Below are 21,045 nucleotides of genomic sequence, written 5' to 3' on the forward strand. Positions count from 1 at the left end.
TTTTCTGTTTAATTTTTTTTGCATTTACTTCTTATAACATATTTATAACTTGATATGGCATAATTACAATAGATAAAAATCTACCTATTAGGTTAATTGAGAAATAAACCTTCTGACTATGAACGTTATTGTAAACCTCGCTGCAAAACTTGTAATTTACTAATCAAGTCCAATAATTTCTCTTGTAGCATAACAAAAGGAAATCAAATAATGGGAGTAAAATGATTTGTGAATGCAGCAACGTCATTTACCAATTGTGTAAAAGCTGTTCAAAAGACTATACTGATCAGACAATACTTCCATTGCATATTATAAGGATGATTAAAAATGGTACTGATACAAATATTAAAATATATACATAACATAATGAATTTCAGCTCATGCAATGGAGCATTCAAAAATTCATTGAATGTTTTTCTTTAACAAGTTTACTGCGTTGTCGTAATACCATAAACAAACATTACCAGATTACCTGGGCCTGGGTACGGAACGAGTAACCGGTTACTCGTGCATAAATATAATGTGTGTGCGTCATGAGTAACGGGTTACTCATTGCGTTGCAAAAATTCTGCAAATTATTTCTAAGCAGCCGACTACCCTGGAGCGCTCTAGGTTAGTTAGCAGGAAGTACTACATCTCTGTTGAAAATGTGGCATGGCAGGAGTAGAATTGGACACCATTGAATGAGTAACTGGTTACTTGTTCTGCACACAAGGAAGATACTGTTTTTAACAAATTTAATAATAACATTTTATTTCTATAAAGGAAATATATTTTTTGATTCTCATTATAATTTGTAGGTCTAATTATAATATATTTAAGGGAAATAAAATAGAAATTGCATTAAAAACTTTTTACTGTTAATATATACAAATTAATACTTTTACGTTATATAAATAGTTAGATTAAAAATCAAATAACTGTTAAATTACAAGTTTGGAAAACATTCTAGTTGAATTAACAGTTTAAGCTCACAATGAGTACTCGTAAATTTAGGCTTCTTGTGTTTGCTACTGAAGCAGTCTATGCACATGTGTGGTTCTTCAGGGCACTCACTGCAATATGTATCAACTTCTTTTGCTAGTTTGTCTGCCTCTTTCAAGGACACATGTTTTATCCTGATTAAACAAAACAAAATTTATGTGTGTAAATAGGCTGTATTAAATCTCTTTTACAGCCCACACAGGTGAGAATATTAAGGTTTTAAGTCATTTTCTCTTGACATCTGGGATAAGCTGTTAAAAGGTGTTGTTACAATCTTCTTTTGTTGTTTCCCAAAGTAGTCTTTTTGGTAACTAGACTATACTCTGATGCACCATTTTCCACTCTCTGCAATTATGTCAGTTTGGTATTAACATAGTCTGATTTTGAAGTATCCTAAAACAATGAACATCACTGCCACCCCAGCTGACATTTGTCTATGGTGAGTAATGTTCGCAGATAAAGTGTGCCAAAAACTTACAGAAAGATTATTCTCAAGCTGGTCAATCACAGCACAAATATCTGCGTCCAGGATATTTACTCAGTCTTCATCTAATGTCCTAGAAAATGTTTTACCTGAAGTGTTTTTTAATTTATTTAATATGTTTGTCACCAAAATAGCAATATCCGAATAGAACTGGGGATAAATCCAACATTCATAATAGCAATGCTATCCTTGCCTTTTTTTATTAAAATAGCCCATATTGGAAGTAATAATTAGAAGGAAGCAAATGTAAAGAGAGTAGTTTTATGTTGTTTATCCTTACAATTTCACTGTTAAAACTGCTAATTCTTATGTCAACTAATAAGTTCCTAGATTCTTGCTCGTCTTTAGTTAGTTTATTAAATCTTGCCCCTAACCTAACATATGAACAGGCATCTACATGTGACCTTCATTTTATTAAATAGTTTTCCAAAAATATCTTATAAAATCACCAACTTTATATTTTTAATTTTTAGGTTTTAAATTAGTATGTTTTGCTGCAGTTTTATTTTAACTTCAAAAGATTTATGTTTTCCAATTTTGTTTAGATTTTTTTTGTCATTTTCTAAAGAGATCATGAGATAGAACAGAGAATCTAAATAGATTAAAATAATTAAAATTAATGTGGAACATTTCCTTCAATGTTCTTATTAGTAAGAAATGTGCTTGTTTTGGCATACTTCCATGAGTTTCATAATGATCAAATTTACAAGAGGTGGCAGCAGTGAAGACAATTCCGTTTGATTTTCCGATTCTTGCTGTAATTTATTTATTTCATTTAGGACAGGTTCAATTGATTTTAAAAGATTTAAAATTTCTCTATTTGATTTTTTTCAGCTGCTGCTTTAAAATTGGGGTGTGAAAGTCTTTTCTAACGGATGTTTCGCTGTTTATTCTTTATGTTCTTATTTATTTTAAGTTCTAAGGTACGATATTTCCTCTATCAGAGACATTCCAATGAAATACATTTTTCTGTGAGGGCCTGTAATTGAAAATTTAGTTCTAACTTGATAGGTGTGACTACGGCTGCATCTTGTTTGCTGGATGATGTGTTTAGGCTGCTCTTAGATTTCGGTAGGTTGGATTCAGTTTGAATAGAGACAGATGATATAGGTGTCAAATTGTTAGGTAGTAGATCACTTATAGAGCTCCTTGTACTGTTGTGAGTATGTTTGCATAACTATAAGACTCGTAGCTTTATTTTGCAGTTTACTGTTTTTCCGTAATTTTCCCATTTCTTTTAAAACCAAACCGTACATATCTTTATGTTTTAAGGCAACTGTTCAGTTCTCCTCCTTAGACTAATGGTTATAGTCTTGGCTCTCTAACCGAGAGATCATGGGTTCAAATCCCGGGGAGGTACAATCATGTACTTTGTACTTTGAAAATAAAAACCAGTGCACTTCGAAGCCGGCATAGCTGACGCTAAGGCTTAAATGAGATTTAAAAAAAGCATTGATTTCAGATCAGTATAGAAAAGCTGATATTTACTTTAGTATTTTATTTGGCAGTTGAATTCTTTACTATGTTTTCAATGTTTATATTTTATGTTGTTCATTAAACTGATATTTTCTTTGCAAACTTTTATTCCTTTAATTTTTAAGTGGCAACGAGGATATGGATCAAGAACTTCTACAGTATTTGAAAAAAGTGTTTGTACAATAAAAACAAAATAATTTAAACACTTTTAAATGAAAAACAAGCAACAGAAATAACATGTTTTTGAAATGTTTCCAATTTTTGGCTCATACTCATCAAATGTTTACGCCTTGAACATTTAAAAACAATGCGTATTTAGAATAAAAGAAACATGAATTTTTCTGTCATAGGTGAGTTCAGACTCATTTATCTTGTTACATTAAAACTATTTGGTTGTACTGATCTAAGAAATAAATCTTATAGGATATTATTGATAAACTTTCAGAGTACTTTGTATTAAAAAAAACATGTTAGCATCTCCATACAAATTTCTTAAAACTATCATGAAATCAGGACAATCATATTCAGAATGGATCAAAAATCTATGTGTAATTACTCGTTCTTGTAATTTTAAATGTATGAGATCAAGTTGTGACCAATCATTTTTTTATGATTATATTAGAGATGACTCCTTTACACGCCTCATGATTTTGTCCACATTGCAGATGATCAATCCCACATTAAATGGTTGTTAAAATTATATTTACATTTGAAACTACTCAAGCTGCTATACAGATTAAGGAATATACAGATAATTCTATATACAGAGTTTTACTAATATATTTCGATAATCAAAAAACTTACTGATCTTTATCGAGATCTTCAAATACAGAAACTTGCTCTTCATTACGCCATATATCTGGTAAGCCAAATGTTTTGTCAAATCAAGTCAAAGACAGACTCAAGTTTTAGAGAAGTAGATATCCCTATTTTCACAAATTATGTACCTCTTGTTTTTTTGCTCATCAGGGAAGAAACTGTTGGTTTTACAAAGCAACTTATAATAATTGAATCATCGATTCTTGGGAAATTGGGTCATGCCAAAAGTCTGTTGTTCTTAGTCAAAACATGAAGTAAAATTAGTTAAAGAAGTCTATTCTCTCTCGCAATTTTTTACAGAATTAAACTCCCAATATTTTCAAGGTAATTTTACGTGTGTTGAATGGTAAGGCTATATTAAAATGACACTAGATTTAGGTGTCTCATGATCAATGATTGTTTGGTCCTGATACTAATGAGGTAAACCACCAATACTTCCCTAAGTTCTTGTCTAAAAAAGAGATTAGTTTTTGGCTGATAAAATTCTGAAATCTGAATGCAGACAGTTGTAACATATTCCTCCAAAGGTGTCGATACCGTGGTTTCAGACTTTTAATAATTACTATTTCAGCTCTCTTTGTGATGTTGATAGTGTTTAATTATTGTCAAAATCCAATATTGATTCAAAGATTAGTACAAATTTGATAAGATATCAGAGGAATCTGTGTTTATATTTGAGCTCAGTTTGGGTACATGTTCATCGTTTAAGGCTTCCTTATATCTGAGAAATAAAAACCTGGCAAAAATTCTTCCAGCCATTGCCCCATTCTTTTTCCCAACCTGTCAGGGCCGAAATTGATAGACTTGGATTTAGGCATAATCAAGCCATTTAAGTTCAGTCAGTGAGCAGCTCATGTAGTTATTGTTTCAAAACCTAATGGTAAAGTTTACTTGTATGGTGATTTCTGGGTTATGATTACTTAAGAATTACTCTGCATTAATAGTTAATGCAGAAAGACTTGTGACTTATAACAGAGATTTTCCTGCCATGGATTAGGTGCTTCGCACACAATTAAGATATTGTGATGTTTCAGAGTGTCTTGTAGCATTTGCTTCTAAGACTTACCAATGCTGAGAAAGGGTATAGTCAGATTGAAAAGGAACCTGTTTATAATTTTTGAGGTCTTGAAGTTTCATCAATCTTTTTAATTAATCATGAATCATAACCCATTAATGTTTTCTTTTCATCCTAATAAGCAAATATCTGTTTATAATCCAGACCAGAAATGGGTAATCACCTTATTGAGCTATCGGTTTTCCATCAGTTACAGATCAAACAACAAACACCAAAATTTGATCCTGTATCTTTTCTTCCTTGTGGCCCTGATTTGATATTAGACAACTTAGAAGTGTTGTAATTGGATTATAGAAAATCTAATTGATAATGTACCTTTCTGATGAGTTATAAGGGCAGCTAAAGAAACAAACAAGAATTCCATCTTTCGAGATGTTCTTTTCTATGTGGTGCATGGGTGGCCAGATTCTTCTCCAAGCAATTATGTTTTACCATATTTCTTATTGTACTCTGTGGCATACTTATATGTCAATGCAAGCATTCATGTGTTGTGATGCCATCAAAGCTTAAATCACCTGTTTTCAATTACTTCCTACCACACTCCGGTAGGAATTCATTATTCTTATGAAGCAAATGGCAAAAAAGCATTGTCAGTGGTTTCAGACGTGGTATGTACTCATGTCAACAAGTAAAACCAAAACCAAGAAAACAAGAATTCAAGGACTGGTCTTCTCCAAAAAAGCCATTGGAAGGAAGAGTTCATGTAAATTTTGCTGGACTGTTCTAATATGTGCTTATAAGTATATAATAGTATGTGGTTAATTGCTATTAATGCTTTTTTAAATTTCCTTTTGCTGCTAAGATAATACTACAACTGAATCAACAATAAATGCGCTTCATCAAATACTCTTGTTAGAAGGACTATCAGACATTTTTGTGTCAGACAATGGAACACAACTTATATATAAGACCTTCAACACCCTCACTGTGGCTCTATACAGAGTGAGACCAATGACTCGCACTGGGAATGTGCGTAATACGTCTGCTGCAACCAACGTGTTAAGTGCTAGAGCTGGAATTTTACATTTGACGACTTCACCATTTCAGCCATTGTAAATTGAAAAAGCGGAACATTTTGTGAGAACATTTAAAAATGCTATAAAGGCTTAGCTGGAACACAAAAATAAAAATGATGATCTAAATTCTCTTTTTTCACTTACCGTATAATACAGAATCCAATAAAAGGTAAATCTCTAGCTGAGTTACTTCATTCAATAAGGACACAAATTATTTTTACTTGGTTTGGCAGTTCATTTGTAAAAAAAAAAAACTTCAAATTAAGTGACATTAGCTTTCATTATTAACATGTATTACCTTTCCAGCCAATAAGGATATCCTTTCACCTTTTTGAAAACTAGATCAGTCAGCAGAAAAGCCATGTTTAAGACCCCTTTTATTACTTACTGAAAACATTTATTGTTAAAGTAAAAGACAAGTATTGTTTCTTTCTTATAATAAATATAGATAGGCTAATTTTCTTTCTTTTAGAAATAAGAAAACTACTTTAATAAGTAGACAATCTTATTTTTATATGGTTTTTGTTTTTATGTAGTAAGAAGATTTTACCTTTGGTGGGATTAAAACATTGGCCCTCTAGTCAGTAGAGTTAATTGTTAGGTAATGCATTTAGCATCTGAGTCATTTGTACATCATGATGTCGATGGATAATTCTTTCAAATAATCTGTGACATCGTTGCAATGTAAATGTGTTGTAAATATCACAAATTTATTTACATGTTGACAGTTGAAGTAATCTTAATAACTTAGGTTCGTTTTGTGTTTATTGTTGTTATTAACTTTTTGCTTCACAGTCAAACTGTGTCTTCATAAGAGATAGACTGTGAATTTATTTGGATTTCTTAATTGAATTATTTTCCTTGGTTTCAGTTGGGTGTTCAAGGAGAGGTTAGGTTATAGTGGTTATTTCCCCGGTCGAACTTTGAAGTAACTAGTGCTCTTTGCTGCGGTTTCCCCTGTGATTTGTATTACTGTACATTATTAGTGTACTTATAATTTAATTTTCTTTTGTATACTGGGCCTGACCCGACTTGTCGGAGGGTCCAGCTGTGAACTTAGCCGAGATGGAGAATATGGAGGTGCACAGAGCTGTCCAAACTATTATTGTACCCGATCATGATTACATGGATAGATTTAATTTAGAAAACAATGAAAATGGGGGGAAAGAGATATAGATGCTAGCAGCCCTTTTGGCAGTCAGGATAATAACAAAATCATACTAAACTTTAAAAAAAGCATTTATTATGAGATATTACAAATTAAAAACCCTTTGAGATTATCATTCAACATAAAAAAACGTAAATTAAACCCTTTTACAATTGGTAAAATAATTAAGAACCATTATGAAGACATTGAATACATAGAGCATTCAGGAGAAAATCTTCCAGTAACATGTAAAAAACATGAGGCAGCCAATAACCTAGTAGTTTCACAAAATATGGTTTTTTACCCTCAGATAGAATATATTGCCATTGTGTGCTGGATCGGGTACACGTTGCTATGTATTCCTTATTGCGTTATTTTTTGCCTACCTTAGTGGTTTGTTAAATGTGATCCCGTGCAGAAATGAATAACTTAATAATAAAATAAATACCTTATACTATCATGTACCCCGTCTGGCACATGAATGTTTAGATTTTAAGACAAATCAACTTTTAGGTACCCCTTGGGGTACACGGAGAAACATTGAAAATACATATCAAAATAAAGTTCTTGTGCAAAATTATGAAACATATATACATTTTTTTCATTATAATTAAGATGTTTAACAAAAAAAAGGAGTATGGTTTTTGCCATTATTTTTAAAAAATTCGGCAGCAAATAAAAAAGTATGGAATAAGCAGTCAGCATGAACGTGTTAACAGGATAGTTATAAAAGCACGTATTAGAAACACATGATAGCCATAGCACTAGATTTATAATTGCTTAAATTAGAAACTCATATTCACTCTTGTATGTATTTACACATAAAATAATTCTTTAATATCACAAATTCAAACAAAACAAAGTCAACTGAATAAACCTCTGTTTACGGTTACTCACAAGACCTACTTGCAGCCCAATCTCAATGTTTGTTGTTTGTGAAGGATTAAGAGCTAGTGTTATAATAGACACGTTGTTTCTGGAGCCAATGGTATTAAAACATTGACTGCAGCGGACGTACACTGATACCTATTGTCCTAAAGTTGGTACATGCCATGTGTCACAGTGAAGGTGTTAACAGATGGAAAAAATAGTAAGAGACAGTAAATTATGAAACATAAACTTTTATTTTAATAAAAAATACAAATTAACTTTCAATACAAAACATAAATTAGTTGTAATACAATACCAATTAACTAATTGTTTTACGGCTTTCTGTTACACAGAACAAAATACAAAAAAGTAATATCAACAGATTTTTGTATTAAAACAATAAATTACATTGCAATTTTCTTATTGGAATATATTTAATGGTTTTACAACACTAAAGGTTTTATAACAAAATTAATATAATACAACACACACACTTTTCTAATTCTGAAGAAAAGCCCAAAACACGTGGAAAAAATAGTAAAATATGAACTGAAAATTAACAATAAAAATTATAATGAAAAAGAAATAAATTAACAGTGTAATACTTGTAATTACAATGGTGGGTTAAATCTCAACTACTGTACACAATGTGGCACCGATTTGGGACACAATTTTCAACCTTGTAAACTATTACTGACTTTCTATAAACATTGTAAAGACTCGGGAACAAACCACCTCAACTTAATATATTTGACTGTTTAAATATAATCAAACAATTAAAATTGATTTTTAGGAATCTCATAGAATTGTAGTGCCATAAAAGTTATAGACAGTGAAATATATTATGTATTTAGAGTTCTTTTAATTTAAATTTCTAAATCAGTTTATAGGCAAATGTGTATTCTAAACTGCTGAATTAATGATGCTTAGCAATATGAAATCTCATTATAGTTATGAAACGGTACTATGTTGCATATTTTCTTTATCTATTTGTTATAGTAGCCCCTATACATTGGATTTAAAACATATGCATACATATATGTGTGTATGCATATGTATGTATGTATAAAGCAGGAGATGTAAAAAAATCATGTTTGTCTAAACACCAATCAGTTGTATTTTGCTTTCTATTTGTCAAAACCAAGTAATCAATAACAAGTTTCTTTTAGAGTACAGAAGTATATCACGAGTTTCTTTGACCATTCAGGACGAGGAACACATTTGTCTGTCTAAAAATTATCTTGCACCACACTACCTTAATTGCTGGTGTCTCCATGTAGTTTGTATTAATTTTTCTTTTTAATAAAATTGTGTAATATAAAATAATAAATTATATAGTCCTTTTAAACTGATAAATAAAATAAAATAATAATGAAACAGTAAATGGGTTGAATGACTATAATACATATTTTTACAAATAAATTATTATAGTTTATCCACATTAGTTGAAGCAGTAACACAGCATACAATATTGTGATGAGAACACACAAGTTAACACTGTCAATATAAATATGTTTTATTCAAAACATATATTTTAAACAAAACAAATGATAGAAACAGCAAAGATTGTTTCAACCCAATGACTATATAATACTTTGCAAAATTAAAGTTCATAAGTAGTAAACTCTTTAACACCATAACTGATCAAACCAAATACAAAAGGACATATCTAAGTTAGAAACACAATGTCCTAACAGATATATATCATAAAATTTTGAAATGAAGTCACACACAAAGAACACACACACTCACACAACACAGCACAAAAAATAATCATAAGTAATCAATGTATAAAACATCAAAATATTCCAACTAAAATTGGGATGGATGGTACTTTTATAAGTCAGAACAGTAAAGAGCAAGAATAATTTTTTATCGTTAAAAACAACTTTTATTAACTAAATTGTTAAGGGGAAAGAAATCACAAATGTTCAGTTTTCATTAAAGTACTATGTTAGTTATTGGTAATCTGTGCTAAAATGCAAGAGCAGACATGGTGTTGTTTTATTCATTAAATATAATAGAAATCAGTACATAAAATTAACACAGTAACTTCCATTACAAGCTTTGCTAGTTAGGTCAGAAATCATAAGAAAAGAAAATGGTTTTTCTTATCCTCAGGTTTCTTCAAATTTTTAGGCTGACTGTGTAAAAGATTCATTAAAACAAAGGGTGTCAAATAGAAGGTTTCCTTATTGTTGTCTCACAGTATGAATCAACACAAAAGATTACCCTACAACTGAGTAATTTAGAAAGGGTGTATTGGTATCTGTGGTGACCATCCTGTGGTCTTGTGCATGCTGACAATAATGGATACTCCACTTTGTGTTTCCGCCAGCTGTAAGACTTACAATGTTATTTGTTTTCTTACTGCAAAAAAAAAAAATGAAATAGAGGCTCTGATTTCAAGAATTGTGACAAACCTGGGTGCTGTATTCAACTCCTGAAACTAAATGACATAATATGATATGGCAAAAATAGGAGATCAAGCACCTCAAAAAGTAAAAGTTATGCAGGAAAAGTGATAGCTACAATATTCTGCAATTTCCAAGGCATGTTCTTGGTTGATTACCTGCCAACAATTATGTTGATAAACACAGAGTATAATTAAGAACTTCTATTTAAAGTTTGTTGGGCTATAAAGAATAAATGATGAGGGCTTTTGTCAAGAAGTTTTGTTTATCCAAGACGTTTGCTCTTATGCTGCATAAGCAATACATGAACTTCTAGATTAATTTAGATGGAAAAGGCTTGGTCATCCACTATATTCATTTGACCTAGTTACAAGTGGCTAATTTTTTCTACAAACTCAAATGCTATCTTGGTGGCCAAAACTTTATGGATAACCAGCTGAAGCATTTGACAGTAGAATCAATGATACTAGATTTACATTAAAATTAAAAAGTTGTTGACAAGATAGCAAAAATGTTTTAATTGAAATAGTAATTATTTAGGTAAATAAGATCATTACAAAAAAATAAAAATATCTAGTGTCCGGGCTAGAGGTATCAAGAAATAAATCCATGAAGAATATTTAATAATTTTGTTGTGATTTCAATTTAAAATGTAATAATATCAATATTGTATGTTTAAAGTTTAACTGTACTATTTCTTGGACCATCTCTTAAAACTACCAACTAAAACAAAATTTCATGCAACTAAAGTTAATCATCTCTGCCCACAACAACAACTTTGCCACCAACGTGAATATAAGACAAATGATGATGTTTTCTGAGAAGTCAGCTGATTACAGCACCAGTTTTGACTTTTAATTCATTTATTTGGAATATTAAACATATATATAATCATGTTTGGGGATAAAAAATCACTGTTTCAGTAATGCACGAAAGAGACATACCAATACAAAATGTATGGAACAATACCAGGCCACATTTATTTGGACAAATTTTGCAGACCAAATGCCAGACCAAACCGTATTCTGGAAATACGGTGTTCCAGCCAATCACCTTAATAATGTTTGGGATTTTCTTAACGAATGATTTCCTAGTTGGTCAGTGCGTAGGAGAGGGCCTATTGTATAGCCAATAAGATGGCCACTGTACCTAGAATCCTTTGCATGGGGATATATCAAAGATTTTATGTACCAGATAAGAGTATAGCACCAAAAATGCTCACAAACACATGGTGGGAGGTTGAATACTGATGGTTGGATTGATTGAGAGTAACAAGTGATCACATTCAACTGTACTGAGAAAGATAATGATCTTGGTTGTATTTATAACAGAAATGCTTACAAACACATGGTGGGAGGTTAAATACTGATTGTTGGATTGCTTGAGAGTAACAAGTGATCACATTCAACTGTACTGAGAAAGATAATGAATGATCTTGGTTGTATTTATAACATGCTGCCATAGTTGTTTGCAAATAGAAAGTATATTATTATATTAAATGTGCTAATTATTTCTTGATACCTATAGCCCGGAAACCCAATATAATATCTACAACTTTTAATTTTTTATAACTTAGGGAAACTTACTTTTTGGATACCCCTTGTATGGCATTAGAGTTTTATTATAAACCTGGAAATACAGTCAGATTTAAGTGATTAACCCTTTAAATGCCACAGCATTGCTGTGAGCAATTCCATGATTTAGTCTAAAGGTGCAGAGAGTATGAGAGCAATTCTAAAAATTTATGCTGAAGTTATATAATAACAGTGGGCAGTAAAAATATAATTTTGTTTCAAAGGCTTCATGTACTGATTTTAGTAGTTTTGATGTTCGTGAACTGTCTTTAACTAACGAATCTACACAAAAACAGCAAATCATTCAATTTGCCTGGATTTTTTTATGTTCAATGATTACTGTTTGGTTGTATTTGATGTCATTCTTTATGGTTTTGCTATTAATCTGGTACATTTTGTTATTTTTAACTTACTGTTATTACAGTGACACTTAACAAAAGGTAAACAACAAATTATAAATAAGTATTATAGATGAAACTCAAAATGTTTTCACAGTACCTTATTTTACATTTCTGGCCTTATATTTTTTAAACGTTTTATAATGAATAAAACGAATTAACTAAATAAATTTAAATTTTAGGAATTTTTTGGGAAATTACTCCATTTTGGGTAAAATCTGCTAGCATTCTTGCGTACGGCAGTAGACAAAAAATTGCAGCACTAAAGGGGTTATATCTTAAATGTTACTTGTCAGTATTGTATTAAATGTTGTTACTAAGTATTTTTTACTCTTAAAAGTATTTTTACAAGTAAAGTTTATAAAATGTATTTAAAACCAATCAAAATTATTGGAAAAAATACTAAAGAAAAAATTGTTCAATAATATAATTGCTTTATAATATTTTGTACCATGTTGAGTTATGTATTTGGTTGTACCATGGTTGTGATTTGTCAGATTTTGTACCATGTTGGTTTGTATCTTTGCTTGGGTTCACATGTTGACTGCGACATACACCTTATGACGTCAGTTTGACTGAATTGTTGGACTCTCTCACTATAGAGCCATGATCACTAACAAGAATCAATACTGAGCAATTTCTTACACTGATTAATTTTAGGCGAATAAAAAATCTACTAATCTCTAGATGTTCTACTAGTTTTTAATTAATAACGAATTTTTCATACAAATCCAAATTAAAAAATTACTGTTCTAATTGTTTCTTAGAAAAACTAATATACTACTTTCCAATTCCCTTTTTTTGGGAACACAAACCATGGAAATTCTGTATATGATGTTTGATCACTATGGTGTAAGCCTGTAAAAATAACGTGTCTCGTATACAAGCTACAATTAGTAAGGAGCAAGTATTTATACACTAATTCAAGCATTTCCCCATAAATTGAATCGGGAAGTGCAAATAGTTTAAAATTTTAATCCAAGTCTTCACTCATTCCACAGCAAAAAAGCAGAATAAATTACAATAACATATATCAACAGTGGTTTTTACCAACCAAAATTGATTTTTCCATTAAGTTAGACATCACAGTTTCTTATTATATTATGTACAAAATCACTCAGTACAAATGCTGGGTAGGAGGACAACCTCCAATCCAGAAGGAGCTAACAAGAAAGGCTATCACTATCAACTGTGGTTGGATCATAACTCAATTTTAAAAGCACTAATATTTATTTTTTCATATTTGAATCCAAAAAACATATATATGTTCAAAAAATATGTATAGAGGAAAATTTACTAGTAAAAGTAAAAACGGCAGTATTGAGTATCTTTAGAATGAACTAAAAAAGAATTTATGTTGTGTTTACTAAGTATTTTTTTGTATTATGTTCTTTACAATAATTATAATAGTTCAATAAATAATTATAATTACATTCCTTATGTCTATATATTAGTGTTACATACAAAAGTGTAACAACAATATTATTGTACAATGTATATATTTAAATAGGTATTTCATATCTCTTAAGTGGATTGTGGACAAAATAGTTGCCGGATCGTTTTGAAATAAACCCATGATGCATGATAAATTCAATGAAAACATTTCAACCATTTTAAAATACAGGGTGTTCTAGCAATTGATTCATACTGGTATCAAATCTTAACAGTTGTTATGTAAGCATAGAGTGTGTTGAACATTAGGCCTAATATCAAATGTACTAAAACAATTACAACCATAAATAAATATAAAATGTACAAACATAATATCTTGGGATTTGAACAAAACTTATGTAAAATTAAAACTTGAGGACTATAATTATTTAGAACGTAATATTTTTACCAATTAGATATTACAAGACAATTTTTCAAAACATTTTTATTTGCAAAGAACGGTTTTACTCTGAAAAATTAAAATTGTTTAAACAATACAATTAAAATGAACAAGCCATGCTGTGTTGTACATCAATTAGAAAATAATATAAAACAATACTTTTTACATTCAACTTCATTTGCTATCAAGCTATAAATAAAACAGCCAGTTTTTAGCCTACTCATTCCATAGATTTACTATATTCCATAGTACGATTGATCTTATTTGAACACACAACATGAGTGAAAACAAAGTTATGGATATATAGATTTTTCTCATTTTAAATTTGGTGTATTTAAAACGAATATGGATATAAATATTAAGTTTAAATATAAAACATGTTTAGTTTTTCAATTATTAAAAGTTTTCTTATGACATAATTAAAATATTATCTCTCATACATTTAAGTTTTTAAGAGTGCACAAGATGTTCTGTATCTGTCCACACATACATTTATGGTTGTTATTTCAAAACAGTTATTTGAATTTTTTCCAAAAATTTTAAGAGTTTATGACAGTTTTATACACAACACAACCTATATTAAATATACCAAATTTTGGATTTGACACTTTCAAGGCTCAAATATTAGATTCTCAGTTATTGGTACACCCTGTATTTTAACATAGTTATATTCACCCTATATTTTTCATGTATGATTGGGGGATGAAGGCGTTGAGTTTACATAAATTTATTCAGTAAACTAGTTTAGTTCTAATTAATTTAGGACAGTTTATGTAAAGCAGCCAGTGCAGATCTCGTCCAACATGTGGTTTAAATTTCATACAAACTATGGGGACCACCAAATTGTAAATACTAAACATTGTATTAAGAAAAATCAATAAAAACATGTCAGAGGGTCAAACATAGTTTACAAACATTCATTAAGAGCATAAATACATAAACTATTGTTACTCAATGTTTAAAAGAAAGTGGTGTTTGATCTGCCCTGTCTTCACATCCTATAATGATGCATAAAATAATGTTGCTATTATCATAAAAGAAAAAGTACTGTGGTAATATAAAGTAACATTCATTATGAACAGTAACCATACAAAATAAAATATAACACTTTTATTATTCAATGAACATACAATGTAAGCATCAAAATGTCTGCTCAGATTCACAGACTTATTGTTGAAAAGAGTCAGAATATTAATTTACTTTGAACTTATTTAGGTTTCGTCATAACATACATATTTAATTAATGCATAACATATAAATTCATACTTTTGCATTAAATATTCAAAGTTTTACTAAATCTTAACAGTCAAAGATTAGTTTTTCATATTATACTGGATTTTGTCAGTTTCATTCCAAAGCTATTAACTCGTATTCTATTACTGTCATTTGTGAAAAGTGTGTCTTAACTCTTGTCTATACATGAAATAATAATAAATAAAACATAATTAGTAATTGCTAATGTTTAATCTTTTTGGAAATGACTTTCCAAAAATCCAACAAATACTAAAACGCAAGTTTTAAAAATTTGTTAAATCACTGTTTTTTTTTCATTATATTGATACTTTATCTGGCGAAAGTTCAGAAATTATTATCTTTTATAAAAAATGTCGTTTAACCAAGTTTTTATTAAAAAAAAATTTGTTTTAACTCAAATTTTGGTAAAAATTAATAGGAAAAATAAAAAAAGCAATCTATACAAAGAATATATATGTAAAAAAATATATAAATAGACATTCATGTTGTATAGTCCTACATCGTACAGTTCTGAATCCTAGTGTTTGGCATGAGCTAGATGGCTCCGCCCAGTAGTGTTAACAAATTATGTAAATAACACACTTTTGACACCTAGGGATGTGATATAACTACAAAAATTTGCTTCTGAAACTCGTCAAAAGATGACAAAGTAGTTAACTACTAAAAAAAACGTAGATCGCAACATGCATGTTCACACTGCCTTTTAAGATAATTCTGTGGCATCGCTACTGTGGGTGGCTTGAAGTACGCCGACATGACTGTCGTTCCATCATTACTGTTCAAAGGGTTAAAATACATGGACCTGATTGTGTATTTTTCTGTATAAAAATTAATGGTAAAGAGGGCTTTTCATTAGTGTTGCTTTACGTTGTTTAAAACACTTTTGGTAATCATTTATGTAACAATTATTTACATAGTAACAAAATGACTTAAGTACAGTACACAGTATATAAGTCCAGAGTACGAGTAAAAAAGTAATAATAAATATTAATTATACTTTTTATACAAATAATATCACCTTGAGTGACTCTTTCCTCTCGATTGAAATATTATACAGTAAAATAACAAATCAAACCATAAAACTGGTTTGATGGCGGAGACACAATTTTCACTTGACAAGCAGGAAGCCATGGACATTGACGATAAACTTGTCGAAGTTTTCTCTGAACCTCATTTTTTGGGACCTTGCTGTGTCCAGTGTAACGTTGGTAGTCAGATCAGTGAAGGCCTTGGCCAGCCTCTGTGCAGTCTCAGAGTCCGATTGATTGTTTATCAGATTCTGGGCTATTTCTTGGTAATCTTCCTGTTTAAAAGACAATTACTCTTTAAATTCACTCCAAAATTTAGAAGAAAATAACATCTAACTAAACATTTTTTTAAAATAAATTTTTATGCTAGATTATTTTACAGAAAAACATGGTTGTTATGGGCAATGTTACATTACATGTGAAACACAACACTTCAGAGATCTTTAATAGATCCTTATTCAGTTGAACGAAAAAATATCTAATAAATAATCTATAATATTATATAAAAATCTAATAGTGTCTCTCTCTTTGTGTGTTACTCAATCATGTAAACACTACTGGATCGACTGTACTGAAATTTTATATGGACATTCTTAGAGTCCCTGGTTAACATAATAGACCTACTTTTATTTCAAAAACCCCTCCGGACTACACACCACTTGTATTGTAACCTCCCTTTTATCCATCATATTTATTAAATCGGCAGATGGTAAATGTGTTTTTAAACACCAACCGTCACGAATAATAAACATAATAATTTATAAACATTTAAACGTGATAGTAAATGTTTGTTGTTATTCATCTGTCAAAGTCACATCTACAAATCTAATGTCATGTTATGTGCATAAAGTTTCATTATCTGGGTTTGTTTTTATTGGGATTTTAATCAACTACTGTAAAATGCCATAATTCATTCCATCATATAGGACTTTGACTTTAGTCTTCCTTTAGATTTCTCTGCACTGGCTCAAACTGGTTCAATTGTTACTGAAATCATTGGAGTTATTCAATAAAACATCATAAAATATTGAAGAGAAATTTCATAGATACTTGAGGTACTGATGACATAGCTGCAGTGACGGTCAAACATCACCGTGAAAAAGCCACTTTATAAAGTAATTATAATGCTTTTCTACGAAAGTAGTGGTAGCAATCGATAGCAGATAAATCAATGTATCTATTTGTATGAAGTTCAATACTTTTTGATCTTTTATACAAGTCAGAGAGAAGAAGAATATTGTATCAAATTTCCATTCTTATCATTGCTTTGCTGTTATTTATCTATTGGTTAGTTTGTTTGTTTACCTTTCGTAGTGCACATATGTAATATTATTGAAAGTTATTATTTAGTCAAGTGGTATAAACATGTTTTTGAAAGTATTTATCTTTCACAGGAGTAATGTAGTGAAACAAATAATTAGCTTTTTGTAAGTTTTGTAATCTGTGTAGGCCTAGTTTAGAACTGTAAAATTTGTATTTTACCAAGTTTTATTTATTTTATATGTTGGACTTTACTAACATTATATGCATTTGAAATGGTAGGTTTAGATTGATCAAGTGATATAAGAGAGATGTTAGAAAGTGAACCAGTAGACCATGACAGCGGTGATGAATCTGATTAGGCCTAGTGTAAGATATCAGTGCCCCAACTAGGTTTATCATTGTACATTTTTGTAAATACATTTTTATAACAATTAGGGACATGTGTTAGCAATATTTTTGGATTCTAGAAAAGCATTTTCACCCCTGACAATGAACACCTGTTAAGAAAATTGAATACCGTGGGGGTACATGGCACTGAGGCTGATTGGTTAAGAAGTCACCTGACCAACAGAGAACAGGTAGGTGAAATCCAGCAAACAAAAAATAACAAGATTGTACAAGTTACATCTAATCCACTTCCAGTTCTGCGGGTGTCCCGCAATGATTAGTCCTGGGTCTGACCCTTTTTACTTTATTTACTAATGGTCTACCGAAGCACCTAAATGGATTTACCATAACTCTGACGACACGGTTTTACTCCTTTCTGATAAAATCTCTGAAAACCAAGCAATGAATATAGCAATACAAAATTGCCACCAAAACAACCCGGTGGCTAATGAAGCTAAAAATCAGCAACTTGTATTCGTCACATGAAAGAAAAAATCTTTGCACTTGCCTAATATCCAAGCAGCAGCAGATGCAAAGTACTTGGGGACTGACAATAGATGGAGACCTCAAATGAGCATTTCACATTCACATACTGTGTAGGAAATTAAGTACTAGTTTGTATACTATTAAAAGAATAAAAGCAGTCAGTGACATAGCATCAGCCAAAACGGCTTACTATGCTGTATTTGAATCTAACCTCTGCTATAGTCTCCTCGTCAGGGGTCATTCTACCACAAGAAATCTTCAGCACATACTGGTGGCTCAGAGAAAAACAGTAAGAGCACTGCTATATATATATACACATCCACCAACAGTAAAATCATAAATAATACATTTTTAGTTAATGAAAAAATATTGATACACCAGGTCAAAGCACGTCACACTTTAGGTCAACTTGGGGGATATTGTGTTCATTCCATAGTGGGCAACATATTGGCTTGGAGAGCAAATCCGAATGGACCGATTTTGGCCATTTCCAACGAAATAGGTATAGGAATAATAATAAAGCTGGAGTTTCAAACCAAATTTACCCCTCAAAGTTAACTCATTTGAAAGTTATCATTTATACTGTTGGGTACACACAAAGACAGCAATCTGTTTTAGTCACAGACTAGTAGGAGAGGTTGCTCAGCCATGTGGTGACTAATATTAAATCAATAAATACATTTTAAAGAAACAATCATAGATTTTATAATAATTAATACATTTATTATCATCCTAATTAATACTTTTTCTTAATTAATTCTAGCATATTAGTGAAATATCCCAATTCAATAAATTAAACTTTAAAATTTGGATAAGGCTTCTAAACCATGAGAATGTGCATACTGCCATATTTACTATTTAAGAAATAAAGATTTTATAATTACCTGATAACAACATATGAGAACGAAGAGGGCGGGACCAGCTTGCTCTGAATTTATTTGGTGTGACAAAATCAAGTCCATAAGCAACTGGAAAATATACACATAACAAAATGAGAGCAAGTAATTATTAATGTAACACCTTATCTCAATTTTATAAATAAATACAAACTGAACAGAAGCAGTTAGGTGCAGAGGCAAAATAAATAAGGTTCTTTATTTAATTCAAATTTATAGCATCAACATAGCAAAAATAAGTAAAGATGCTTTGGTGGGGTCTGCAATATCAGTGAAAAAGTATATATCCTACTAATAATAAAAATGAGAAAGGATGAATAGATGTTTAATGAGATAAAAAATATGAAGTATTTATTACTTGATCACTTTGTTTACTAAAATAACATATTATCTCAATTTTACTACAGATGGTACTAAGAATACAAACCACAAAATGCATTTGGACTATTATTTAATACACAAGAGATCATACCCATGTCAGTGTGCCACACTTCGCAATATGGTAATATTTTTGTGATTAACATTATAAGCAGCATGGGTAATCGTTTTATCTCTTCCCATATATTCTTTACAAGACCTTGATATCTTATAGTTTTTTTTTTTTTTTTTTTTTTTTTTTTTTTTTTTTTTTTTCTTACAGTGTTTTTAAAACATTTAAAATTTTGTTGTTCCCTGCATCCACTTTGGCAATATTTCCTGAGATAAAGATTTAAATGGGTGAATACAATCACTCACTTTTAATTTTATTTATATACTTTAAAAATATATGCAACAATTTGCTTGCTCGCAATCTCTTGCATAGTTTAAATTTTACCTCATATTGTACAATACTTGTAATGTGTTTTTTTATAAACTTGGTAAATATGGCCAAATCTAATTTTGGCAACACAAGACGGTTTTGATAATCTGCAACTGGCTGCTGACATTACAGAGATTAGCTATGATCTGATTTACAGATCAACAGGGATGCTACAGGTCAGGGAAGTCAGGGAATCTGGTCTCAAGTCAGGGAATTTCGACGTTGGTCAGGGAAAAATATAAAATCCCTTTACACAAATAAACTTACTGCCGCCGCGCCGAGTCCAAGCCTGCAGATGACGCACTTTATTTTTTGCTTTTTTTATATTTGCCACCCTGTTAGCCTCAACACCGCTTTTTTCCACCCATTAATTGCCAAAAACCCTGGGGATTGCGTCGAAAAAAGTCAGGGAAAAATGAAAAATTCGGTCTGGAAATCAGGGAAAAGTCAGGGAATTTCATTATTGGACTCCTGTAGCAACCCTGATCAATAGTGATATTGGAAGCTAGCATTTAAATTTGTTGATGCTAAATTATTAACTTCAAAAATTTTAATAGCTAGACTTGTGTTTAAACTCAAACTAAAAATCTTGATGAGGCCAAATGACCTGTACCACAAAACTCAATTCCAAACACTATCAAAAATAGCAGCAATTTAACTTCAAAGTGAAAAATGAATTATTAAAATTGTTCATACGGTTTTAAAACCTTTTCAACTTAATAAATTCAAAAATAAAACTAATCTATTAACAGTTATGAATCTAATATGAAACATCTGTAATAGTTTAGATAGCTTTAAAAATAAATATTTCATATTTTAAAATGGTAATTGTGAGGAAAACGGT

The 21,045-nt window shown here is 30.5% G+C and overlaps 1 protein-coding gene across 1 annotated transcript in view; it reads right to left on the bottom strand.

The window, feature by feature from the left end:
- Nucleotides 1-8,106: 8,106 nt before the first annotated feature.
- LOC124361289 (exportin-4-like) overlaps nt 8,107-21,045 on the bottom strand; it is a 72,258-nt gene continuing 59,319 nt past the window's right edge. Inside the window, 2 exon segments of the mRNA XM_046815335.1 lie at nt 8,107-16,645; nt 19,391-19,474. Coding sequence (XP_046671291.1) covers nt 16,451-16,645; nt 19,391-19,474 — 279 coding nt within the window. The 3' untranslated portion in view covers nt 8,107-16,450.

Source organism: Homalodisca vitripennis, chromosome 4 (genome assembly GCF_021130785.1).
Source record: "Homalodisca vitripennis isolate AUS2020 chromosome 4, UT_GWSS_2.1, whole genome shotgun sequence".
Taxonomy (NCBI): domain Eukaryota; kingdom Metazoa; phylum Arthropoda; class Insecta; order Hemiptera; family Cicadellidae; genus Homalodisca; species Homalodisca vitripennis.